Source organism: Felis catus, chromosome A1, assembly GCF_018350175.1.
Source record: "Felis catus isolate Fca126 chromosome A1, F.catus_Fca126_mat1.0, whole genome shotgun sequence".
NCBI lineage: Eukaryota > Metazoa > Chordata > Mammalia > Carnivora > Felidae > Felis > Felis catus.
Window position 1 is genome coordinate 204,683,249 of NC_058368.1, and position 23,615 is coordinate 204,706,863.

The 23,615-nt window shown below is 37.5% G+C and overlaps 1 protein-coding gene across 10 annotated transcripts in view; it reads right to left on the bottom strand.

The window, feature by feature from the left end:
* CCDC152 (coiled-coil domain containing 152) overlaps window positions 1-18,556 on the bottom strand; it is a 31,112-nt gene extending 12,556 nt beyond the window's left edge. For 2 of the 10 annotated variants that reach the window (XM_045037516.1, XM_045037558.1), the window contains exons 1-4: window positions 16,281-18,556; window positions 15,679-15,821; window positions 14,273-14,378; window positions 7,349-7,417 (exon numbers count right to left, since the gene is read on the bottom strand). In XM_045037516.1, coding sequence (XP_044893451.1) covers window positions 7,349-7,417; window positions 14,273-14,378; window positions 15,679-15,807 — 304 coding nt within the window. In that variant the 5' untranslated portion in view covers window positions 15,808-15,821; window positions 16,281-18,556. The remainder of the gene's footprint in view (window positions 1-7,348; window positions 7,418-14,272; window positions 14,379-15,678; window positions 15,822-16,280) is intronic. The other 8 variants (XM_045037517.1, XM_045037519.1, XM_045037527.1 and 5 more) reach the window with 8 other exon arrangements.
* Window positions 18,557-23,615: the final 5,059 nt, after the last annotated feature.

Genomic DNA, 23,615 nt, shown 5'->3' on the forward strand with positions numbered 1-23,615 from the left:
AATTTGAAAATATTTCCAACTAAAATACTTACTTATAAAATATACTACTGCCTTTAGAACAAATACTTCAGATATGTTTCTCCCACTCACTCCCATTCTAATGGGATTTTCAAACCATAGGGACACAGTACATTAATAACCATGTAACCTGAAAGTTTCCAAGATGAAATGTGACTTGTTAATAGAATATATGTATTCTAGAATTAGGAAACTGGAGATTTTGGAGGATTTTGAACTCTATAATAAAGGAGTTATACTTTCCAGTATCATTCAGTTTTGTATGATTTTCAAGTTTAAGATTTTCTGTTTTGTTTTGTTTTGTTTTGTTTTTGTCACAATAATTAAGGGCTGGGAACTGTGTAAAAAAAAAAAAACATTGTGCTAACTAGGCAACTAATACCTCTTGTACCTATTGGAAATGCTGAAGCATCCATCACTGAAAGATGAAAGAAAAGGTATTTGATGCTTTCTTTTTTCAAAAGTTTTTTAATGTTTATTTTTGAGAGAGAGGGAGACAGAGAGAGAGGGAGACAGCACAAGTCGGGGAGGGCAGAGAGAGAGAGACACAGAATTCCAAGCAGGCTCTGAGCTGTCAGCACAGGGCCTGACGTGGAGCTCAAACTCACGAACCACAAGAACGTGACCTAAGCCAAAGTCAGACACTTAACTGACTGGGCCACTCAGGTGACCCCGATGTTTTCTAATTTATAAAAGTATACATGCTTGTCTTAGCAAGTGAAGCATCTGTAAGGGGAAGCTAATCATCTCTACATGCCTTCCCTTCCACTTACCTCACCAAAGTTATCAATGTTAGCAGCATGGTCTGTATTTCTTTCCTACTTTTCTTCCAGCTTATATAATCATATATAAACATATCACACATTTGTACTGGTTTTATTTATTTTTACCAATATAAAATTGTACTACATACATTACTTTGCAAAAAACTTGTTTCCTAAAAATGGATGTTCCTTCAAATCTGTAATTTTTTAATGCATATATGTAAATACATTTTTATAATTTTATATACATAGGGTCATATCATAGATGCTGAGCTACCCTTAGGACACTCTTCCCTTCTCTCTCTTTCATTTTCTTTCTGCTTTCTTTCTCTCCCTCTTTTTTTTCTCCTTTTTCCTCACCCCTCACCCCACACCCCTGGTGTAATTGTGTTTCCTTCTCAGTTTTTCCCTTGAACTTATTAAACTCTGGATCACATGTATGTATACACATACACATTTCCATAATTTTATTCATATCTTTTGTTCATTTAAAAATTCTATTTATCCCTGCTGGTCAATTTGTAGATCTCTTTGTATATGGAGAGCTCTTTGTAGATTGTAGACATAAACTACATTTGTATTTGAAAACACTTTTTGAAATAAATTACTTGTTTTTTTTTCACTTTTGCATGACAAAATAACATGCAAAGTTTTGTTGTTGTTGTTGCTGTTGTGTGATACTTTTGTTGTGTTGTTGTTAAAAAAGTCTGTTAGGTCTTTTTTTCTTTATATAGTATCTGAAGTTTCCAGATTGGTCAAGAAGACACCCTGCAGCTAGCTCTAGGTTGTATCCTGGATACAGCTGATGATATATCCTGACTTTTCTTTTAAGTTTTTATTGTTCTTTTTCATACTGAAGTCTTTTCTCCATCTGGAATTTATTTTTAATGTGGTAGAAAAGAGTCCAACTTTCTTTTCTTCCAGATGGAAAGTTAGTTGTGCCAGTACCATATGTTAAAATGCCATTCTTTTCCCAATAAATTGACATATTTCTTGTGTCATCTATTACATTAAAAAATACTGAGGCCTGTTTCTAGAATCTAGTTCTCTATTTTTTCTGTGGATGTATTTTTCCATTTTTATGCCAATACCATAATGATTTCATTACAACAGCTTCAGGGCATGTTGTTATCTGGTAATAAAACTCCCTTTTCTCTTTATTCTTCTTATTTTTTTACAGTTCCCTTGTTTATTTGTTTTTTCCATCAAATAGCTTCAAGATTATTTTATACAATCTCCTCCAACCCCAACTTAGAATTTTACTTCAAATGGCATTAAATGTGTATATTAACTTCAGGAAACTGACATTTTAATGATGATAAGTCTTCCCTCTGCCAGAATAACTGATCAACCCATCCAAATGTTATACTGCTTGCATATTATCTGGTTTTGGCACATCTATAATTAGGCTAAATGCTAAATAGAACCATATAACTTATCTGTGAACTAAAGCCACCTACTGAAGAAATAACAAACCTTCCTTAATACTTTATATTACACTTCAGTTGGCTCTATGTTGCCTTTCATTTGTAATACAAACAACATATGATTATTGTTGGTGCCGTTACTTTTTCGTCATCCTACCAGATTCTACATTAGATTTTCAAACACAGGTTCCTACTCTGGCTACTTCTTCAAGTGGTAAGGCTCTTGATGCTCTGGCTAGAGTATCTGTAAATTCAAATAGTATTTTGTATCAGTGTACAGTCCACCTGGTCCTTATATTTGGCAAGTAATCCTTCTCTGGCCCAGCCAAAATTCAACTTATTCTCTTGGACTCTAATAATTTTGCAGTATATTTTTCTAAAATTAGCTATTCTCCTTTAGTACTGAACTGGAAGTCCTTAAGTGTACATTGTCTTTATGTTCATTGTTCACTTACAGCGAGTTTTTAAAATATCATTTATGATTAGATTGCTTAGCTTTGTAATAATTTCATCCCATAATAAACTAGATATTTTTACATTCAAAGTTTTTACTTGATTGGTTGCCTGAATAAAGGCTATGTTGATCTAGGGGCGCCTGGGTGGGTCAGTTGGTTAGGTGTCTGACTTCGGCTCAGGCCATGATCTCGGGGTTCGAGCCCCGCGTTGGGCTCTGCGCTGACAGCTCAGAGCCTGGACCTGTGTCAGATTCTGTGTATCCCTCTCTCTTTCTGAGCCTCCTCTGCTCATACTCTGCCTTTCTCAAAAATAAAAGAAACATTACAAAAAATTTAAAAGAAAAATTAAAAAATTTAAATTTAAAAATTTAAAATTTAAAAGAAATGCTATGTTGACCTAAATTAAGATTGTCCTCCAGTGGCATTTACTCAGATCCTGGAAAAGTTTTTGTCTTTTAACTAACTGAATGTTTTTATTTTATTTTATTTTAAATGGGAAATTTATAGTTATATAACCATTTTTTTTCTTATTTTGTTTTGCCTTGGTTTCTAGAAAATTTAGAGCTAACTTTTGTGCAATACTGAAGCACCTACCCCTTAAGTGAGGTTTCTGATCCAAGTATTTTCCTAACTCTCTTCCTATTCATTACAGGCAGGGCCAGCATTATGAGTGCGCAACCTGTATGTCCGTGTTGGGCCCTGCACTCGGAAGGGTGCAACGCTTGCTTTAACATTCTGCCATTAATGTCTTGAAGTTCTTTTTGTCTTCAAACTTATATTTTTAAGTAAATTCCAGTGGGATAATGGAGCATGCATGTGAGCAGAGAAGATAAGAGAAACATCTATGTCTACTGCTTCTTGCCACTACATTCATACACGGCACTTGCAATGCCCCATGAACACAGAATTCTGGTGGACTCATGATACTTGGGAGTTCAGCAAGACTCAAAAATACAAGTACAAGGTAAACATGTTCCATCTGCAACTAAGTAAGCAAGGGGCCTCATTTTCTTTTTCACTAGAACTCGCTTCAAATGCAGAAAGAAAGCAGTAGCATTCTAAGAAATATGAAGGACCAAGGAACTCTACCACGTCCTTTCTTAATTCTGTTATTTCCCTCTATTAACCCAATAATTATGCTAAAAATGAAGACATAAAAGGAAAGAGAAGGATAGGAAAATTCACAGTTCCTTTTCCTTTTAGTCCATCTTTAGTAAGTGTAGGTAGAGAGTATTGGTAGCAAGGGCAGGTATCCAGAAGTAAAATGAGGGGCTTTTGGGTGGTTCAGTTGGTTGAAAGTTTGAGTTCAGGTCAGGTCATGATTTCACAGGTTTGTGAGTTTGAGCTCTGCGTCCTGGCTTGCTGCTATCAGCGTGGAGCCCGCCTGGATCCTCTGTTTCCCTCTCTCTCTCTGCCCCTCTCTTGCTCTCTCTCTCTCTCTCTCAAAAATAAATAAAATTAAAAAAAAAGAAGTAAAATGAATAATAAATGGTTTAGGTAGTTTTGCGTAGCATTTACACTATTCTGGTAAGAATGAAACAAATATGCATGTGCAAGCTAGGAAGTATTAATTATGCACTTTTGTGATTCTGCATAGGAGTTAAATGCTCATGTCTTTGGATTTAAAATTCATTTGCACAATATAAAGATGAATGGTAACATTTATGTTCCTAATTAAAATTTTTCATTCTTTTTTACTTACAGCAACATTAACAGCGAATACAAAACCCTGTCAAGTTGAGAGAGACCACAGAAGAAAGAAAAAAAGCTCTATATTTTAGAACTTTTAATGTGACTTTTTTCCTGCCTTTTGCACATTAGGCCCCACATTTTCATTTGGCATGGGGCCCTGCAAATTATATAGTTGGCCTTGTTTATATGTTTTGCTCTTTAGCTTCCTTTTAACGTGCCATTAGCAAATCTCTTTTGGAAGGAGGCAATTTTTATTTTTTATTTTTTTATTTATTTAAAAAAAATTTTTTTTTCAACGTTTATTTATTTTTGGGACAGAGACAGACAAAGCATGAACCGGGGAGGGTCAGAGAGAGAGGGAGACACAGAATTGGAAACAGGCTCCAGCCTCTGAGCCATCAGCCCAGAGCCCGGCGCGGGGCTCGAACTCACGGACCCCAAGATCGTGACCTGGCTGAAGTCGGACGCTTAACCGACTGCACCACCCAGGTGCCCCGAGAAGGAGGCAATTTTTAAATAATGAAGATTCTGAAGTATATTCTCATAGCAGATCATTTCTCCATACAGAATATACTTATATACATGTAGCATTTTCCCAAGGATGTACTAGAAGCTAACATGTCAAATTACTGCATGTTGAAAGAAGTTTTTCTACATTTTTCAAACTACTTTTAATTTGAGCAATACTTTTTTCTTTAGGAGTAACTAGTCATTGATTAGTTTACTTTCTCAGATAATTCTTTTACAAAATAGCACTCAACTATGTGCTATTGTCCTTTTTAAAACATTCTTGTCAGTGATCAATTCTGATTAAATCACTCTGCTTACTACAATTTTGTAGAGTAAAGTTGTACTATGCATAATGATGTCTTCCTGGAAACCTACCCTGATAGAGTCTAAGGGCCGAAATAAATTCAAATTATTCAAGTTCAGTTCAAACAGGGAAAAAAAAAGCAATACGAAATTGCAAGAAATCATTTAGAGATAATTGGAAAAAATGAGTTTGAATTCTACTGATTTTGAAGGTGCTCTGTGTTTGCAGTTGATTTCATGTGTCTCCCTCTTTTCTTCATATGACACCCTGCCAACGTGTTTGAATTTCTAAATTAAATTCCTGAATTCTCCTCTAATGGACAAAAATCTCTGAATCTTGTTTTCTTTGCCCTGGTAGTAACTAACCATAAGTTAGATGGCATAATGTAACTATCTTTTATACAATGTATTATAGGGGTTCTCCTAAACCAGTACATAATATATAGTAATATGATATAGGAAAAATCCCTATCATTTGATATATTGTGATGAATTACTCTACTAAGGACCCATGTCCATACTCTAAACTCCAAACACACATTACTTCAAAGACAGGATATTATGACTATGAAAATACTGTATTCTTGACCACTGGTCAATATTTAATATCTTTTATACAAAAAATTAATTATAATTCAGTAATGAATATGTTAAACATTAACTTTCTGAGACTTCAAAGTAACTTTAATTTCTGGTAGATGTTTTATTTGAACAAAATCCTAGGAAAAGTTCAATTAAAGTACCACTTGAATCCTAGAATAAGAGGACTGTAAGGATTATGAACATTCACAATTTTTTAAATGCAGCTGGGTGTTGTATTTAGTCACAGAGAAGGGAAAAGTTGTTCTGAACCATTAGCATTGAGATGGGAAAATGAAAGCCCAGACCAGGTGTGGGATGGGGATCAAACCCTAAAAAAAAGTGAGCAGACAGCTAGAGTCAAGAAAAATGAAAATCTATTGGACATAAGGGAATCAGAAGTCTGCAGGACTAAGCCAAAAGAAAAGGCATTGGAGAGGCACCTGGGTGGCTCAGTCAGTTAGGTGTCCGACTTGATTTCCGCTCAGGTCATGATCTCATCATTTGTGGGATGGAGCCCTGTATTGGACCCTGCTTGGGATTCTCTCTCTCCCTCTTTCTGTCCCCACCCTGCTCGCACTCTCTCTCAAAATAAACAAACAGTAAAAACACAGAAAAGAAAAGGCACTGGAGAAGGTGTAGTTCTCTATATTACTCTTTTGCTCTCCAGAAGAGCTGAATCCTTTCTGTACTGCAGATGCTGCTTGACAATGTAAGCGTAAAGTCTTTTAATACAATTTCTATATTTGTTTCATCAACCCTTGAGGAGATATTTTAAGGTAAAACAATGGGGAAAAGGGAAGAATAGTAATTCTTAAAGATAAATACCAGAACATTATAAAGACAATAAGGAATAACATGCCAAAGCAAATAAATGGTGTGTAAGATCATTATCATACGTCACCTACATATAATAAGTACTTTATGATAACAATAGAAGACTAAGGTAAAAACATTCTTGTTTGATGAGAGTTTTATGTTGGAAGGGACTCTGAACTAGGGACTTTCATCTAGTCTCCTATATGAAAGGAAAATCCCAGTAACACTGCACTGTAGCTAACTCAGGACAAACACTTGGTTGCTTCATCTGTTTTGTCAATGAATAGGCCTATTGGGTTAGCATGACTAGTAAAAATAAAATAAGCTGAATATGCTGGCTTCATTTACACAAACATAGCTTTAGTCTCTGATAAAACACTAAATAATGAACTATCACTGCTGTTTGAATAGTATATTCATCATGTAACTACTACGAAATACCTACCCTTCAAAACTGAACACAGGATCATTAAAAACCAAGAGTACTTCTGAGAACAAATATATTTCTAAACTTTTGAAAATAATAAAGAGAATTATTATAACTGATTATAAAACATCCTCTGATGTTCCTGTCAGAATATGACTGAATTATTCTGTTCAGCATGGTATTTCTTATTTCATAACAATTTAGGAACGTATTATTTTGTAATGAGAAGTCTTGGCATTAGCTGATGAGTTTAACAAGACCAGATTAAAAGAAACTTACTGTCAGTGATATAAAAACTCTATTTTTAAAGGCACTCAAATATATCATATTTTCAAAGATTTTTTTCTAACTTACCTTTCAAATTATGTTGATGTTCAATGGTCTGCTGTAGCCCTTTTATCATATTATGAAGAGCAGAACATTCTAAAATATGAAAGACACATTTATTTGAAAATTATTCTCTTTCATTTTGGAACTATTCTCTCAAAGTTGAAAGACTTAAAATAATTGACAATATCAGATTTCTAAAAATGTTTATTTTTGAGAGGAGAGAGAGAGAGAGCGAGCGAGAGAGAGAGCACATGAGCAGGGGAGGGGCAAAGAGAGAGAGGGAGACACAGATTCTGAAGCAGGCTCTAGGCTCTGAGTTGTCAGTACAGAGCCTGACGCTGGGCTCAAACTCACCAACCGTAAGATCATGACCTGAGCCGAAGTCGGACAGCCAACTGACCGAGCCACCCAGGCGCCCTGACAATTATGAGATCTTTATGGAGCAGCCAGGTATCTCAAAGTAAATAATATAATAAGTAGTTTTTAATTACCCTTTAAACCAAATGCATTCTGGGATTTAGTAATGAGTTTTCCATAGCACAATAAATTTAGTATAGTAGGGATTCCCTACCCCATGTGCTTTAGCAATATCTACCCTAAAGTTAAGGCATACTTGGACATGCCTGGGGAACTATGTGCGGTGTATCCATGTGAGTTTTCCATGAAAGAACATCTCAAGGAAAGAGAGTCAAGGTACCCTAAATTTTGTTAAGATCGAGAGCCAGAGTTGGTGAGGTGTCATTTGGGAGAAGATAATGTTTTTCTTCCTCACTGTCCTCCAACCTGTCCTCTTAGTACTCATGCCTAAGTCCCAGGCAAAGAGGTAAAAACTCAATGTGCTGAGTTACAAGGAATTAGCAACTTTGGTACTAATGGCTTCTGCCACAATGGGAAATGGAGCCTTCATTGCAAGCATTCATACCCTGACATGTGAATATAAGCTGGTTATAACTAGAAAAAGCTAAACCTTTGATGGGTAGCAACAGAGATGGACACTTCTGTAATTTCAAGCAGTCCACTTGGCTGTAAGCTGTAGGAGATCAGGGACTATTTTGTTTTGTTCACCACTTCTCTAGAGCAGTTGTGATCCATAGCAGGCACTCCATAAATATTTGCTGATTGACTGATTGATTGATTGATAGACAGGCAATGTAATAGTAAACTGAAGCAAGAAAGGGGTAAGTGGAAAAACTGTCTGAAAATAATATATATTATATTGCTATTCTAAATGCTTTGCAAATATTGAATAATTTAGCCCTCTTAACCCTATGAGGTAGGTCCTAGTATTTGTCTCATTTAAATATGAGGAAGCTGACACATAGAAGTTTAGTGAATTGCCCAAGGTCACACTTCTACTTAGTAAGTGGTAGAGCTACAGCTTGAACCCCAGCAGTCCAACAACACGTCTGTGATTTAGCTACTTTACTACCACAAAGACCAGTCCAGGAGTGGTCCTTTAGAGTAATATGAGTAGGTTGGACGCCCTGGGAAGAGGACAAGAACAGAATCAGAGACTCTTTCTGATTGTTATTGCTATCACATTTTTACTATAAGGTTAGGGAGAACAGGTTGCACTAGTTTAAGTTTACAATTATACTAGCTAAATATACAGTGATGAAGGCTTCATAAAAGAATAACAATATTTTTCAAATATTAAAACTCCTAAAGTTTAAGGAAAATTTCATCTTTTTTTTTTCAATAGGACAATTTCACCTTTATGTAGCTGACTTAACAACTAATAAATATTGAGCCTTATTCTCTTTCATTAGGTTTTAGAGGCCCAAGACCAATATTCAGCCAGTATGCACTGGTATGACATACTAACTTCCATTCTAGTTGGGCATCTGTTTTGATGGTTAAATATTAAATACCATATTTGCATCTAATAAAAAGTTACTTGTGTATAATAATACCATTGATTGTTTACTCTGCCAGGTATTACACTAAGTGCTTTATAAACATTACCCCAATTAGTTTTCAAAATGATACTGAGAAGTTGGTATTATCCTGATTTTACAAAGAGAGATGGTCATCCATAGAGGTTTGGTTACTTGCCCAGGATTTTAGAGTTAATAAGTGGAAGGTATGGACTTGAGCATATGTTTTTCTCATTTCAAATCCTGCTCTTAATCTGCTATTCAATACCTCCTGGGGAATTATAGGATATAGTGATTAAACCATGAAATTTGGAGTCCAAGGAAATAGAATAGAGTTTCCTCTCCACTCTCTAGCTATGACACCCTGGACAAGCTTTTTGAGCTTTAGATTCTCCATCTGCAAAATAAAAGTATGGGTAATACCTATCCTCCTTCACATATAAGACTATTCTCATACATAAGACTAATCTGACAACCAAATGAGAAAATAGTACTCTCTAAATTTACTCACAAATGTTCAATATTGTTATTGTTGTTATTTCTCTCCTCTCTCAACAATTTGTATATATCTCTTTTCTCCTTTTATTACATTTCATTTATTTGTGGTTCCTCCTACTAGATGGTGAACTCTTTCAGGTAAAGATCATATCTTATCAATTTTGATATTTCTTGCTTCTAATATGGTGGCTATTTCATAGGTATTCAATAGTATTTCTATTTATTGACTAAAGGAAAGAACCCACACTGTGAAAGGAAAATGCAAAATTTTGCCTTTCAGTTAGAGGTCCTACACTCAGTCTCCAGTACTTTCTTCAACTATGCTAATAGAAATGAAAGTACTTTGCAGAAGTTAAAAGCTTTATGCAGATATAAAGTTCTTCTGTTGTGGTTTTTCACTCTTCCTTGTACCCCCTCTACCACCCCCCACCACCTACTCAAAGTTCCCACCATCCTCCATTTTTTCTCTTTTACTATTTCCTAGTAATAGATTGATAGTTAAATCACACTTGACATTGCCTACTTCATATATGTTACTGTGTTAGCTGCTATAATTAAAAAATTAAGGGGGCACGTAGCTGGCTTAGTCGGTGGAGTGTGCAACTCTTGATCTTAAGGTTGTAAGTTTGAGCCCCACATTGGGTGTAGAGCTTACTTAAAAATAAAATCTTAAAAAAATTAAGGAGGCATAGACTCTGCCATCACTTCTCTTTGTGCCTTTTAGAGGAATAAATAGATAGCTGAAGCTATTTCAGTACAGTTGACTCTTGAACAACATAGGTGTTTAGAGGTGCTGATTCCTGTGCAGTTGAAAATCTGAGTGTGGATGTGCTTGGATGGCTCAGTCGGTTAAATGTCCAACTTCGGCTCGGGTCATAATCTCGCGGTTTGTGAGTTCGAGCCCCGCGTGGGGCTCTGTGCTGACAGCTCAGAGCCTGGAGACTGCTTCAGATTCTATGTCTCCCTCTCTCTCTGCCCCTCCCCTGTTCACATTCTGTCTCTCTCTGTTGCTCAAAAATGAATAAACATTAAAAAAATTGAAAAAAAAATCTGAGTGTGACCTTTGACTTCAAAAAGTGAATTACTGGGGCATCTGGCTGACTCAGTTGGTAGAGCATGTGACTCTTGATCTTGGGATTGTGAGTTCGAGCCTCACATTGAATGTAGAGTTTACTTTAAACAAAAAAAAAAGTTCCAAAACTTAACTACTAATAGCCTACTATTGGCCAGAACCTTACTGATAACATGAAGTCATTAACACATATTTTGTGTTATATGTATTATAGCCTATATTCCTATAATAAAGTAAGCTAGAGAAAAGAAAATGTTATTAGGAGAATCACAAGGAAGAGCAAACACATTTATAGTATTGTACTGTCTTTATCAAAAAAACATGCACATGTAAGTGAATTCATGCAGTTCAAACTCGTGTTGTTCAAGGGTCAACTGTAAACAGCAAATTGAAAACAGAGCCCTGAAACTGAAAGTATACTGAATTTTTTAAAAAAATGTGTATTTTCAAAATATGAACACAAGGTGGCTCTCTCAACACTTTTTTTTCCCAAAGGAAAATGGCTCAATAAAAAATTGTTCATAAGGTAGAATACCATTCCTTATTTTAGAATAATGGCTTTTAATTTTCTTTGCAAACCTTTATCCACATTATCATTTCTGTTGGATTTTAGAATGAATACTATCCCATCCAATGCTTCTTAAAAGCTAGAGCTCAGAATATTAAGCTACTTCTTTAAAAAAAAATTTTTTTTAACATTTATTTATTTTATTTTTTTTAAAAAAAAAATTTTTTTTTTCAACGTTTATTTATTTTTGGGACAGAGAGAGACAGAGCATGAACGGGGGAGGGGCAGAGAGAGAGGGAGACACAGAATCGGAAACAGGCTCCAGGCTCGGAGCCATCATCAGCCCAGAGCCCGACGCGGGGCTCGAACTCCCGGACCGCGAGATCGTGACCTGGCTGAAGTCGGACGCTTAACCGACTGCGCCACCCAGGCGCCCCAACATTTATTTATTTTAGAGAGACAGAGCATGAGCAGGGGAGGGGCAGAGAGAGGGAGACACAGAATTCGAAGCAGGCTCCAGGCTCCAAGCTGTCAGCACAGAGCCTGACGTGGGGCTCGAACTCACAAACCATGAGATCATGACCTGAGCCAAAGTTGACGGCTCAACCGACTGAGCCACCCAGGTGCCCCTAAGCTACTTCTTAATACTGTATAATTTAGTAAATAAATGGTGGTTTTGAGCTCAATTTAGGCTCTGCCATTAACTAGCAATTTGAACATTAATATCTATTTCACAAAGCACTTGGAAATGTTGAATACAATTATGTATGAAAAGTACTTGGCCATTAATACTAACATTATTATCATCTTCAACTGGCACAGAAATTCTTTATCTGGTATCCAATGTAGAAAATATAATGCCATGACCTCATTCTTTATTGTTGAACAAATCGAATCATATATGTAGTTTGTTATTCCTCTCTAGGTCAGTTGGTACACACTTGACTCTACAAACTTATTCCTACTAGTTCTTTTACTTCTGCTGCGTATTATCCAGTAAAAAGGCCATTAGATTTAGAATAAGTAGAGCTGGATTTTAAAAAAGTATTTAATTATTTTTTCAAATGATAAATACACACGAAATACTAGCATAGTAAAAAATGATTATCTCTCCAGTTTCAGCCTCTAGACTAACCAGTTTCCCTTCCCCCAAAGCAAGCACTGTTACCAGGATACTGAGGCTGTTTATCTTTCCAGAGATATACAAATGTATCAGGGAGAGGGTTTTCTGTGTGTACAAAGATATTTTTATAAAAATGATAGAAGATGGTTGTGAACACTGTTGTTTTCATTTATGGTATCTTGGAGATTATTCTGTATCATATAGAACTACTTTTTCTTTTATCAGCTGCCATAATTTAACCAGAATCCTACTGATGGATGTCACACTCGGAAAGGCCTTCTCCGTACTAAAAAACAAACACACAAAAAAACCCACAAAAACTCATATTCTATTCTATTTTTTGGGGTGGTTTCATTTTTTTCACCTTTAATTAACTTTATTTGTTGGCATAGTTTTAGATGTACAGAAAAATCAGGAAGGTATTAGAGTTGCCAAATATCCTACACCCAGTTTCCCCTGTTATTAATACCTAACATTAGTATGGGATGTTTGTTACAATTAATGAACCAATGTTGATACATTATTATTAACTAAAATCTATACTTTATTCAGATTTTCTTAGTTTTTACCTTATGTTCTTTTTCTGTTCTAGGATCCCATCCACAATACCATATTGCATTTACTCATCATGTCTTCTTAGTGTCCTCTTGGCTGTGCTAGTTTCTCAGAGTTTTCTTGTGTTTGATGACCTTGACAGTTTTGCAGAGTGCTGGTCAGGTATTTTGTAGAAAAGCCCTTTTTGGGGATTTGTCTGATGCTTATCTCATGGTTAGATGGGGTTATGGGTCTTTAGGAGGAAGATCATAGAGGTGAAGTGCCATTTTCATCACACCATGTCAAGGGCACATACATACGGCTTTCTCTCCTTTCCCTCCTGACACAGGGCACTTTATTAGTGAGGAGTGTTGGTCTGGGAAAAGGGTGTTGGGATGAACAGGATCAGCAACTATCCTGGGGAACATTCCTAAACATCAAGCATTCCTCCACGAAAATTTAGAGAAAACTCCATCATGGATGAAACCTCCCCAGAGGACAGCACTGTGACCACCCGGCCCCACCAGCAGTGGTACAAAGGGCACCTAAGGCACAGATGGGCTCCAGTACAGCAGGGCTTCAATGTCAGGCACAGACTGTTGGGGCATACCAGGAACTTCTCATAGTTCCATGTGAACAGGAGGGAATTCTGGCTCTCTTGAGTTCTCCAGATACCCTGAACTGGTCGCACAGAGAAGCCAAGCACTACTGGGCCTTGAGGGCTGCAGGTGCAGCTGAAGCTCACTTACCTGGGTGTAATCCCAGACCATTGTGCCTCAAAGCAAGTTGGCATTCTCAAAGAGCAGCGCCTTGCCCTGCAAAGAGCCTGGGTTTTCAGGTTCCCTGCAGGCTAGTGGGCGTGCAAAGGATGGACCAAGACCAGGGACACAGCCGGGAGGACAACTGGTTGCTGGGAGCTGAGAGGCACACATGGACTGGTTGTCCCAGAAGTAAGGGGAGAGCTTTGGACTAGAACAGCCCATTTTTGGCACTAAAATTTTTGACCCATCTGAAATTTCTTTTGGTGTAATTGTGAGACAGGAATTCAACTGTTATTTTTTCCCATGGTTTTGAAGGCTTGGACTTGCCATTTCTTGGTTTAGTGGTCTCCAACAGATTATTTAATTTCTCTCATCCTATGTTTCTTCATTATTGAGGTGGCTTAGTAATACCAATCCTATGTATCAGGGCTATAAAAGATAAAATGAAATGATAGCTCGGAAAGTTCTATGTGAATTTAAAATATTTTACAAATGTATGGTATAATATTAATTGTTGTGGTACCAAAAAATACTCTTATGAGATTTTGTATTTCTTCAGGCAGTAAAGAACTAACCTTTTTTAATTGAAACCTCCTTTGTTTGCGTTACTTTTAACAAATAGTTAGTTTTTTCCAACTGCATATCCAGTATATTATTCTTTCCACTGGTTTCTATCATTTTCTGTAGAAGAAACAATATATATTACCAAAGCAAGGAATGTCGCTATTTTTATTTTATTTTTTTTTTACCTAATGATATGAAGACTAACGAAAATACAGACCACTTAATACCTGAAAGTCTAATAATTAAGTCTGGCATATGTTTTATGTAAGCCAACTTCCTCATTTATGTAATTTTAAAAGTAACATGGCAAAAAATTAAAACAGACTAACTGCTATAAAAAGTTATGAAAAGTAAGAATATGAGCTAACTTGGAATCCCCTTCTTTCCAACTATTCAACCCTCAGTCCTATGGTTAACGATTCCTTATACATATTTCCAAAATATTTTATGATTAACTATACAACTATAGGAAAGGATCATATTATACTCTGTTCTGCACCTTGGATGTTCTACTTAGAACTACTATCTTGGAGATGATGTCCATACAAGCACATTTAGGTCTACTTCGTTCTTTTTAAGACCTGCATTGAGTTTCACTTATGAATATACTGTAATTTATTTAACTAGTCCCCTTACTGAGGATAATTTGTGTTGTTTTCACTTTTTTTTTTGCTATTACAAATAATGAATAAACCTTCAACATACCTTTTTGGTATCTTTGTGTACAGTGTAATAGCTGACATATACCCTTCAGACAGCTTCAAAAATCCTCAATTCATTGTATCATCTATATCTCTACCCACTTCCCCATTCTCTCTGCCTCTGAATTTATCTTAAAGCAACTCCCTGACATTATATTATTTCATCCACAAATATCACCGTCTATATGTATCTCTAACAGGTAAGATTCTTAAAAATACAATCACAATACTTTATCACATCAAAAAAATCAATATTTCTTATTTAAAATATTTAAGGACATGACAGATATTTCTAAATAATCTCCAAAAATTTTGCACCAATTCCTCTCCCACGAACAGTGCTTCTTATTTCTTCCTCTATTCTCTCTTATTTTAGTAAGAATCACTTGGTTAAGAAAACTCAAATTCATTGTTTAAAAAAGTTCATAATGTGGGGCACCTGGGTGGCCCAGTCAGTTAAATGTCTGACTCTTGACCCCAGCTCAGGTCTTGATCTCTGGATCATGAGTTCAAGTCCTGCATTGGGGTCTGCAGGGGTGTGAAGCCTACTTAAAAAAAAGCTCATAATGCTATCTCAAAATACCCATTGTGACATACCAGACTGTGCAGAGGAAAAGAAGGAATAGAGAAGAATGATAGAGAAAATAGAGATAGGTATTATTCTCTTTCCCACCCTTGCTTCAAAAACCCACTCCCCAAATCTTTCATTTATTCACCTTTATCTTCTCAACAACTATTCTTATTCCTCTCGAAGGCAGACAAGGGGGAAAAAACCTAATATATACTTGTGGGTTTGGTCTATCATGTAATTTGTCTATATTTGGGGAGAGGAACTTCAAGTACATCTGTTTTTAGGCAACAGAGAAGGAAAAAGGAACAGCAGAGGAAAGAGTAAAAAAAAAAAAAAAATTAGAGTTAGTCATAATGGTAAGAGACTGAGGATTGAGTTTATTTTATTTCAATTCTTATTAAACCATTCCTGAGTTTATGGACATTTTGAACATTTAAGTATGTATTTTCCTTTTAACTTTAGCCAAAGTATATCAACTATTTCCTTGTCCCAGAAACATTTTGATGTATTAGTACAAATGATCCAAAATGAAATATATTTTAAATATGGATTTTAAAAATGAGAAAGGACTTAGCAAAAATATATTTCCATTGTCTTTACTTTGCTTATTTTTTGGTACATTTTTCTTTACTTCTCAAATTCTCCCACTGGCAAAATCTATTTCCCTTTTATACTATAAATTTTATACTATATACTTTTATACTATATATAGTTTTTCTACTACAACTGTTTTATATCTTTACATACCTTTTCTATCTGTGAGAAATCACTTATAAGCTTGTCAAGATTCACACCGCTAATCTTTTTCATACATCCTTCGCTGCTTTGACTCATGTCTAAACTAGTGAAGAGTAAATAGGGTTAAAAAATAGATGAAGAAGTAAACAAAAGCTGTACAATAGTGACAATAAGTCAAATACTAACGTTTCTATACTCTACGCATACAGCACCTACTTGAGCTCCACAGCACGTGGAAAAGTTTTGCTATACACATTATTAATAGTCAAAAGCATTAAGGCTTCTCCATTCTTCTGCATGCCACCCAAGTTTTCTCTAAACAAATCTAAAATTAGTGCAATGTTATGTGCATATGTAGAAATTATTTGTCCCTGTTACACAAAAAAACTATTCCATTGTTCAACTCATCTTCTTGCCATCAGTATGACAGGACTCAAAATCTGGTGTACTGCTAAATCTGATGTGTGACTTTTAAATATAGGTATTCTCAATGTACGGTGTTTAAAATATTTCATAACTATCATGCCACGAGTATTTTTTGCTGTATTTCCTGGTAGTGTGCTTATTGCCATGGACTGAATTGTGTCCCCCTGCCCCTCAAATTCCTTTGGGTATAACCAGCTAACTGCAAAGAATGAGTTTTAGTTTTAGTCCTATGGAACCAATCATAAGAAATTCTACATTATTCCAGAGGTAAACTCATCCAGTTAGAATGAAGAAATGGACTTTCACAAAATGGCTAGCATTTACACTTGGGGATGGGAGAGTGTTTAGAAGAATTAGGATTAATACAATCTAAAAATATGAGACACTTTAGACTTTTCACAAGCAAAGTGCAAGGAGAAAATACAAATTTGAAGTTTAGGCATTCTGGATTAAGGAAAGAGCATATGCCAATGCCTGGTGTGTGAAAGTGGTAATGGAAACTAGTCCAAAGTAAAAGGTAAATAAAATTCCTAAAGTAATTTTACGGGTCATATTATTGTTTCAAATGAAGTACAACACAACAGACATTGCTTTGACAATTTGTTACTTCACAAATCTCGTTTCCTTCCTCTTTTTGATTGGACGTTAAATCAAATATATGACATCTGACAACTATTAGTGGTTTTTAAATGAAAGAATTTTAGCTGTGCATTTTCAGCTTACTGAATTATTATTCAAGTAAAACTATATAAAAATCCCTTTAAAAATTATAACTTGATCTTTAAGGCAGGAAAATAATTGTAATTAGCACCCCATAATAAATACAGCAAAATTCTTTTTTGGGGTAAAGCTTAACAATCATCAGTATTTGATAACTGTTACTCTTTAATAGAACTATAGGATCATCTGAGGTAGTTAATGCAAAACTTTCCCCCGTCCCCCCCCCCAACATTTTTCTTTTTAGTTCCTAACATTTTAAATAAAAAGGTTTTACTACAGTTCTCAGACCCCAGCTCTTGAATTAAATTCATTTTAATTTCAGCTTGATTTTCCTCCCAAACGCCTCTGTTCTAATGAGACTCTGGGAGTGTTTTTCTTTTTAAAACCATCGCTAATATTCCACTGGCTGTTATCGCATGCCGTTCCGCCCGGTGCAGGAGTTTGTCACACAGGCTGAAAAGCCATCCAATCCATTTCTAGGTGTCTTCACGGTACCCCCCAATTTCCTCCATCAACATCTCTTCAGTGGCTGTGGCCTTCTTGCCCGTGAAGCTACGAAACAAGCTGGTGATTCAGTGCCGGTCAAGTTCATCGGTGAGAAGCAGGGACTGACTTGTGACCTTCCGGCCCAGCAGCAACCACCCCCCTCAGGTGGGTGACAGCGCCCTTTACTCCATGGCTCTTATGCCAACCAGCATCTGGGCCTCAGCTCCGTCCCTCCCCCTCCCGGGTTCGGCGGGGCCCGTGCGGGGCCCGAAGACAGACTGGGGGTGGGGGTGGGGCTCCTCCTCTCCCCTCCCTGCTGCTCTCGGTGAACGCACGCTTGGTCCCGAGGCCCGGGGCTCCCGCTCCCTCCCCCTCCCCCCGCGCGCCGGGGACCAGAGGGACCCAACTCTACTGCAGGACTCGCCGCACCAGGCCTGACGGGAGTGGATGGCTTAGGAGACGTGAGGAGGTATGAAGAAAAGAATTTCCAAGGCCAAAGTGGGAATTTCGAACCCGGGGACAAAAAGCCTGGAGCGTACCTGACGCCGCTCACAGTTCCCCACAGTCTCCCGCGTCACCACTTCCGGGTGCTGGTCCGCCCCGCACTGCTGTCCCCTCCCCGGAAGCAAGTTCCCCCAACAATAGGCCCGCCCTTCTCCCGGCCCCGACCTGGGCCGCCAGTTTTCCACCTCCGGTGGTCCCTGCCTCCTTGGCCCTTGCTCGCCTCAGCATCTGGTGCTTCTTAGATATTTTTTTCTGGTTTCTGGGACATGACCCAACATCCAGTGCCTGCCAGATTCCTAATTATTTCCCTAGCCAAAGAATAAATCACATTGGTTTTAAGTTTGGAGCAGTGAGTCAGCATCATTGAATTAATAATCCATATTTATTTGAGTAATTTATGAAATAGGCTTATAATGTACGAAGAGACTGTGCTAGGTGATGGAGATGAAAGCATGAATATAATCAGTCTGTGCAGTCCAGAGTCAGCTGATGGAGATGATCTCCCATCTACAAAACGGTCTTGGTAACTAATGGTAAAGGCTTAGGCTCCCTCCGCATGAATTCAAGCCCGCAACTCTTTTATATCCCAACTGGGTGATCCCGGGCAAGTTTTTAAGTATACCTGCCTCGGCTTCTTTATTTGTAAAATTGACATTGATAATGATGCCTACTTCATAGGCCTGTTGTGATGACTAAAGGATTAGAATTTTGGTCAATAACAGTTTGAAACTGTATCCACTGCCAACTCTGGCCTACTTTTTTTTTTTTTTTTTTTTTTTGAGTGGGAGAAGAGAGATATTTTTTATGAATTTTGTTTTCTATGAAATCCAAGATGTGGCCAGCAAATACATGTATACTGTAATAGGATAATTCATACTTGATTATTGGGAAGGTAGTAGAGCATGATGGCAAGGTAATCTGGTCAAAGTGGGAAATGTAGGGTGGAGCCCTCTCTCTGCTGTTAGTCAGCTGGGAAGGTTGATTCATCTTCCCAAGACTTCCCCCCCCCCCCAATTTTAAAATAAGAGAAGTGGACTAAATAAAAAAGCTAAAATTTTAGGATTTTAAACTGGTCTTATCAAATATTTTGAAAAATGTTTTTTTCATGTTCTTGAGCTCATTAATTTCACAAAATTTGTGTATATTATTTATGCATATATGTCTGTGTGCATTTTTGTTTAATTTTTATTTATTTATTTATTAAAGTTTATCTGGTTTTTGAGAGAGAGAATACGCAAGCTGGGGAGGGACAGAGAGAGGGGATGCAGAGGATCTGAAGCAGGCTCCACGCTGACAGCAGAGAGCCTGACATGGGTCTCGAATCCATGAATCATGAAATCATGTCCTGAGCCAAAGTTGGATGCTTAACCAACTGAGCTGCCTAGGCACCCCTTATGTTTAATTTTTAAACTTCTGGCTACCCAATAAGCTTTCCTTGATGTAACAACACATAGGGATATTAAAAATGGCCTTTTGAATTGCTGGTTCTATCCAATTAGCACATATAAAATGTTCCATGTAACCCATATCATAATGGTTATTGAAATAAGCCCATTTTAAGACCCACCTAAGATGCTACCTTCTCCATAAGGCATTCACTGATCATATTGATCAGTTGTGACATGCCTTTCCTTACTCTATGCTCCTATTACACTTCGGACCAGGCTGGCCTTCCTGTGGCCTTTGTTAGGGCTGTTGGAATTTTTTTCCCGCTGTTTGATCAGCTCCTTGGGGGAAGAATGCCTATTTTATATATATATTTCTCCATAGTGCCTAGCTAATGAGAATAAATAGAAATGAACCAACACACCAGAAATAAATCAGAAAAATTTAGCTTGATTTTTCTAGTTTGAAATGAGTCATAAGCTTCTCTTCCAGTTCATAGATACTAGTTTTTTTTTTCCCCAAAGAGTCTAGTGAGTTCAAAATATCTCTGTCAATGAGAAACTATATAAACTTCCCATGATTTCATTTTTAAAAAGGGAATGCCTTTCACAGTTGTATTCACAGTTTTATTCATCAAGTATCATCCAATTGAGAAACAGAAAGGATTCATTGAGTATTTGCTCAGAAACTGCCTGAAAAACCTAAGAGGAATAAATTATATTATTGTGCCATATTAACAAAGGGAGTATAAAGAAAGTAATGTGCAAGTCCATTAAAAAATACCATGATATGGGGTGCCTGGGTGGCGCAGTCGGTTGGGCGTCCGACTTCAGCCAGGTCGCGATCTCGCAGTCCGTGAGTTTGAGCCCCGCGTCAGGCTCTGGGCTGATGACTCAGAGGCTGGAGCCTGTTTCCGATTCTGTGTCTCCCTATCTCTCTGCCCCTCCCCCGTTCATGCTCTGTCTCTCTGTCCCAAAAGTAAATAAACGTTGAAAAAAAAATACCATGATATAGAAAATAAACATATGAGCCTACCCAACTGCAAAAAAATCAGAGGCTACTGATTAATTCATATAAGGATCTTAAGATGAGTGATACGTCGATTTTTTTTTTTTTAGGTTACAAACAGCTTCAGTTATTAATTCATTCAAAAATATTTAAGTCCTTGCAAGGTATCAGCTACTGAGTGTCTAGGCAGTATGGAGAGAAAGACAAGTAAGGTGCTATCTTAATTTGGACCTCACATCTCATAGGATTGCCTTTTTAAGACCATGAGCAATTACCCATCTGTTCAATCAAGAAATACTTGCTGGGCACCAAACCTGTTCTGGGATCTATAAGAATAGGAATGAATAAATCAGACATGATCCTGGACCTCAGAAGGCTTACAGTTTTGAGAGAGAAATACATAATAAATAAGTAAACGACTGATAAATAAAAACTGAAATAAGAGCAAAGAAAGAAACACAAATCCAGGATATTGACTCAAAAAGTGAATGGGAGCAGCTTTAGATATAGTGATCAAGGAAAGTCTGAGGAGACTTCCTCCTCTTTTTCTTCTTCTTCTTCTTCTTCTTCTTCTTCTTCTTCTTCTTCTTCTTCTCCTCCTCCTCCTCCTCCTCCTTTTTAAGTTTATTTATTTTGAGAGAGAAAAAGAAAGCACCGTTGAGGGTGGGGCAGAGAGAGAGGGAGAGAGAATCAAGCAGGCTCTTCACTGTCAGTACAGAGCCTGATACAGGGATCAAACTCACGAACCATGAAATCATGCCCTGAGCTGAAGTCTGATGCTTAACTGACTAAGCCACCCAGGTACCCCTCAGTTTCTTCTTAATGCTCACTTTCCCTGATCGATTTTCTTATTCTTACTTTTCACTAATCTGTTTTAGTGGCCTCTAGATCTCCTATGGGAATTCTTCTTGGCACTACTTACAAGGGAATTGGTTCTTGTCCTCCTGAGTTTTAGGGCACTGTTGGTTGGTAACCTTCCAGGAAGCTTCACTGGTTTAATCTGAAACCAGTCCCCCTTACTGTGAGGGCAGGAAGAGACCAAAGCAAGAGACTTGCCACTCCAGATAGACAGGTGGCAGTTTTAATAAATGAAGGGAACTTATGAGGTTTGTCTTGGGTGGCAGCAAGGTGAATGGATCCCCAAACCCACCTGTCAAACCATAAGTTTACATAGAGGCTGTAACTAGGTTCAGTCATGTATACTATGCAGGTGGTTCTTAACACCACATCACTATCTCAAGGCCCTGCAGCCTCTAGAAGTGGGGAAGGCAAGTGGAATGCACATTTCAAGGACAGCAGAAGGGATGAAGAGCCTCTGAGTGCCCAGGTCCAGCTCATAGGTCAACTGGCAGTCACATCTTTTTGATGACCTTCCTCAACAGGCACTTTTCACTCTTTGAATCTCATGACCAGGTAAGAGAGAGGCTTTCAGCTTGATGGAGATTGAAGGGATGCAATTTCTAGTAATATCCATTATACAATCAAATATAAATGTCCTATTTCATGTTAAGTTCATTCATTAATCTATCTTGTCTCTGACTTATAGTTGAAGACTGGGAATTGAGTTCTAACCACTTTCCGGTATCTTGAATGTGGAACAACTTTGATAAAGCTGTTTGCAGCCTTTGTTGAAAAATGGGCTTAGCAATCTCCTCTGAGGCTGTGTTCAATCTTCACTAATGGAATTTACCTTGTAATAAGAGCTTATTCTACTCCATGGGATAGTATCTTCATGTCACTGATTGTTTCTTAGGCTGCTCATGGAGGTCTGAAGCCTGTGTTCCAGCCGAGACTCAGCCCAAGTTTTTCCCTCCGTCCATTTCACCTGGGAGATTTTCTACTCCACTCCACCCTTCCCCATTATAAGGAAGTATTTGTTTAGTCTACTTCTCTCCATAGTTAGGAGGCATAAATGGAAGTCTCGGGACTTTTCTGACTCAACAGTAATGTTTGTAAGGGGTGACAGTGGGTAGAGGAGCCCTCACTAACCTGCCTGTGTTACTCTCTAGGCTGTTATCTTTTTAAAAAATGTGTATTTATATATTTTGAGAGAGAGTGTGAGCAGGGGAGGGGCAGAAAGAGAGAGAGGGAGAGAGAGCGTCCCAAGCAGGCTCTGTGCTGTGAGTGCACAGCGGATGTGGGGCTCAATCTCACCGTGAGGTTCAATCTCACTGGGAGATCATGACCTGAGCCAAAATCAAGAGTCAGTCGCTTAACTGGCACCTAAGGCTGTCATCTTTTTAAATGTATGATATGGGGTTGTCTGGTTCTTGTTGTTGTTGAACTTTTTTTGTGGTTTCATCTATTTTTTGTTTATCTTGCTAGGTTATAGGGTGATGGGATTCTGTGATTTGTTTATTATCTCCCATCTTTACCAAGAAGCATCAATAACAATTGTACACCAATTGTGTGCATAGTTTGAAGAGATTTAAGGAGATAAATTGTACTTGAAATATCATTTACAACTCCTACGAAACAATTTATCCATGGGCTTCATATGCTTGCATGATTCTCAAATTGCTTAGTGTCATGTCTCCTCAGCTACATGGCATGCATTATGAAGACTTCATGTCCATTTCTTAATTGATGTTGCTGTTAAAAGGCAATTTCCAGTTCCATTTAAGTTGATCTAGTAATCCCTAAAGGATTTATGCTAGGATTTTAAAGAGAGAATCTGGGTCAAACAGAAAGAAGTGATAACCTGTCTCTTCAACACCTTCATCAGCTACTCTGGGGCCCCCTGGGTGATTTCCCCTTGCAGTCGGGTCTCCATCAGGAGCAATGTTGTTTATTTGCCAAAGTACTTTGAACTCT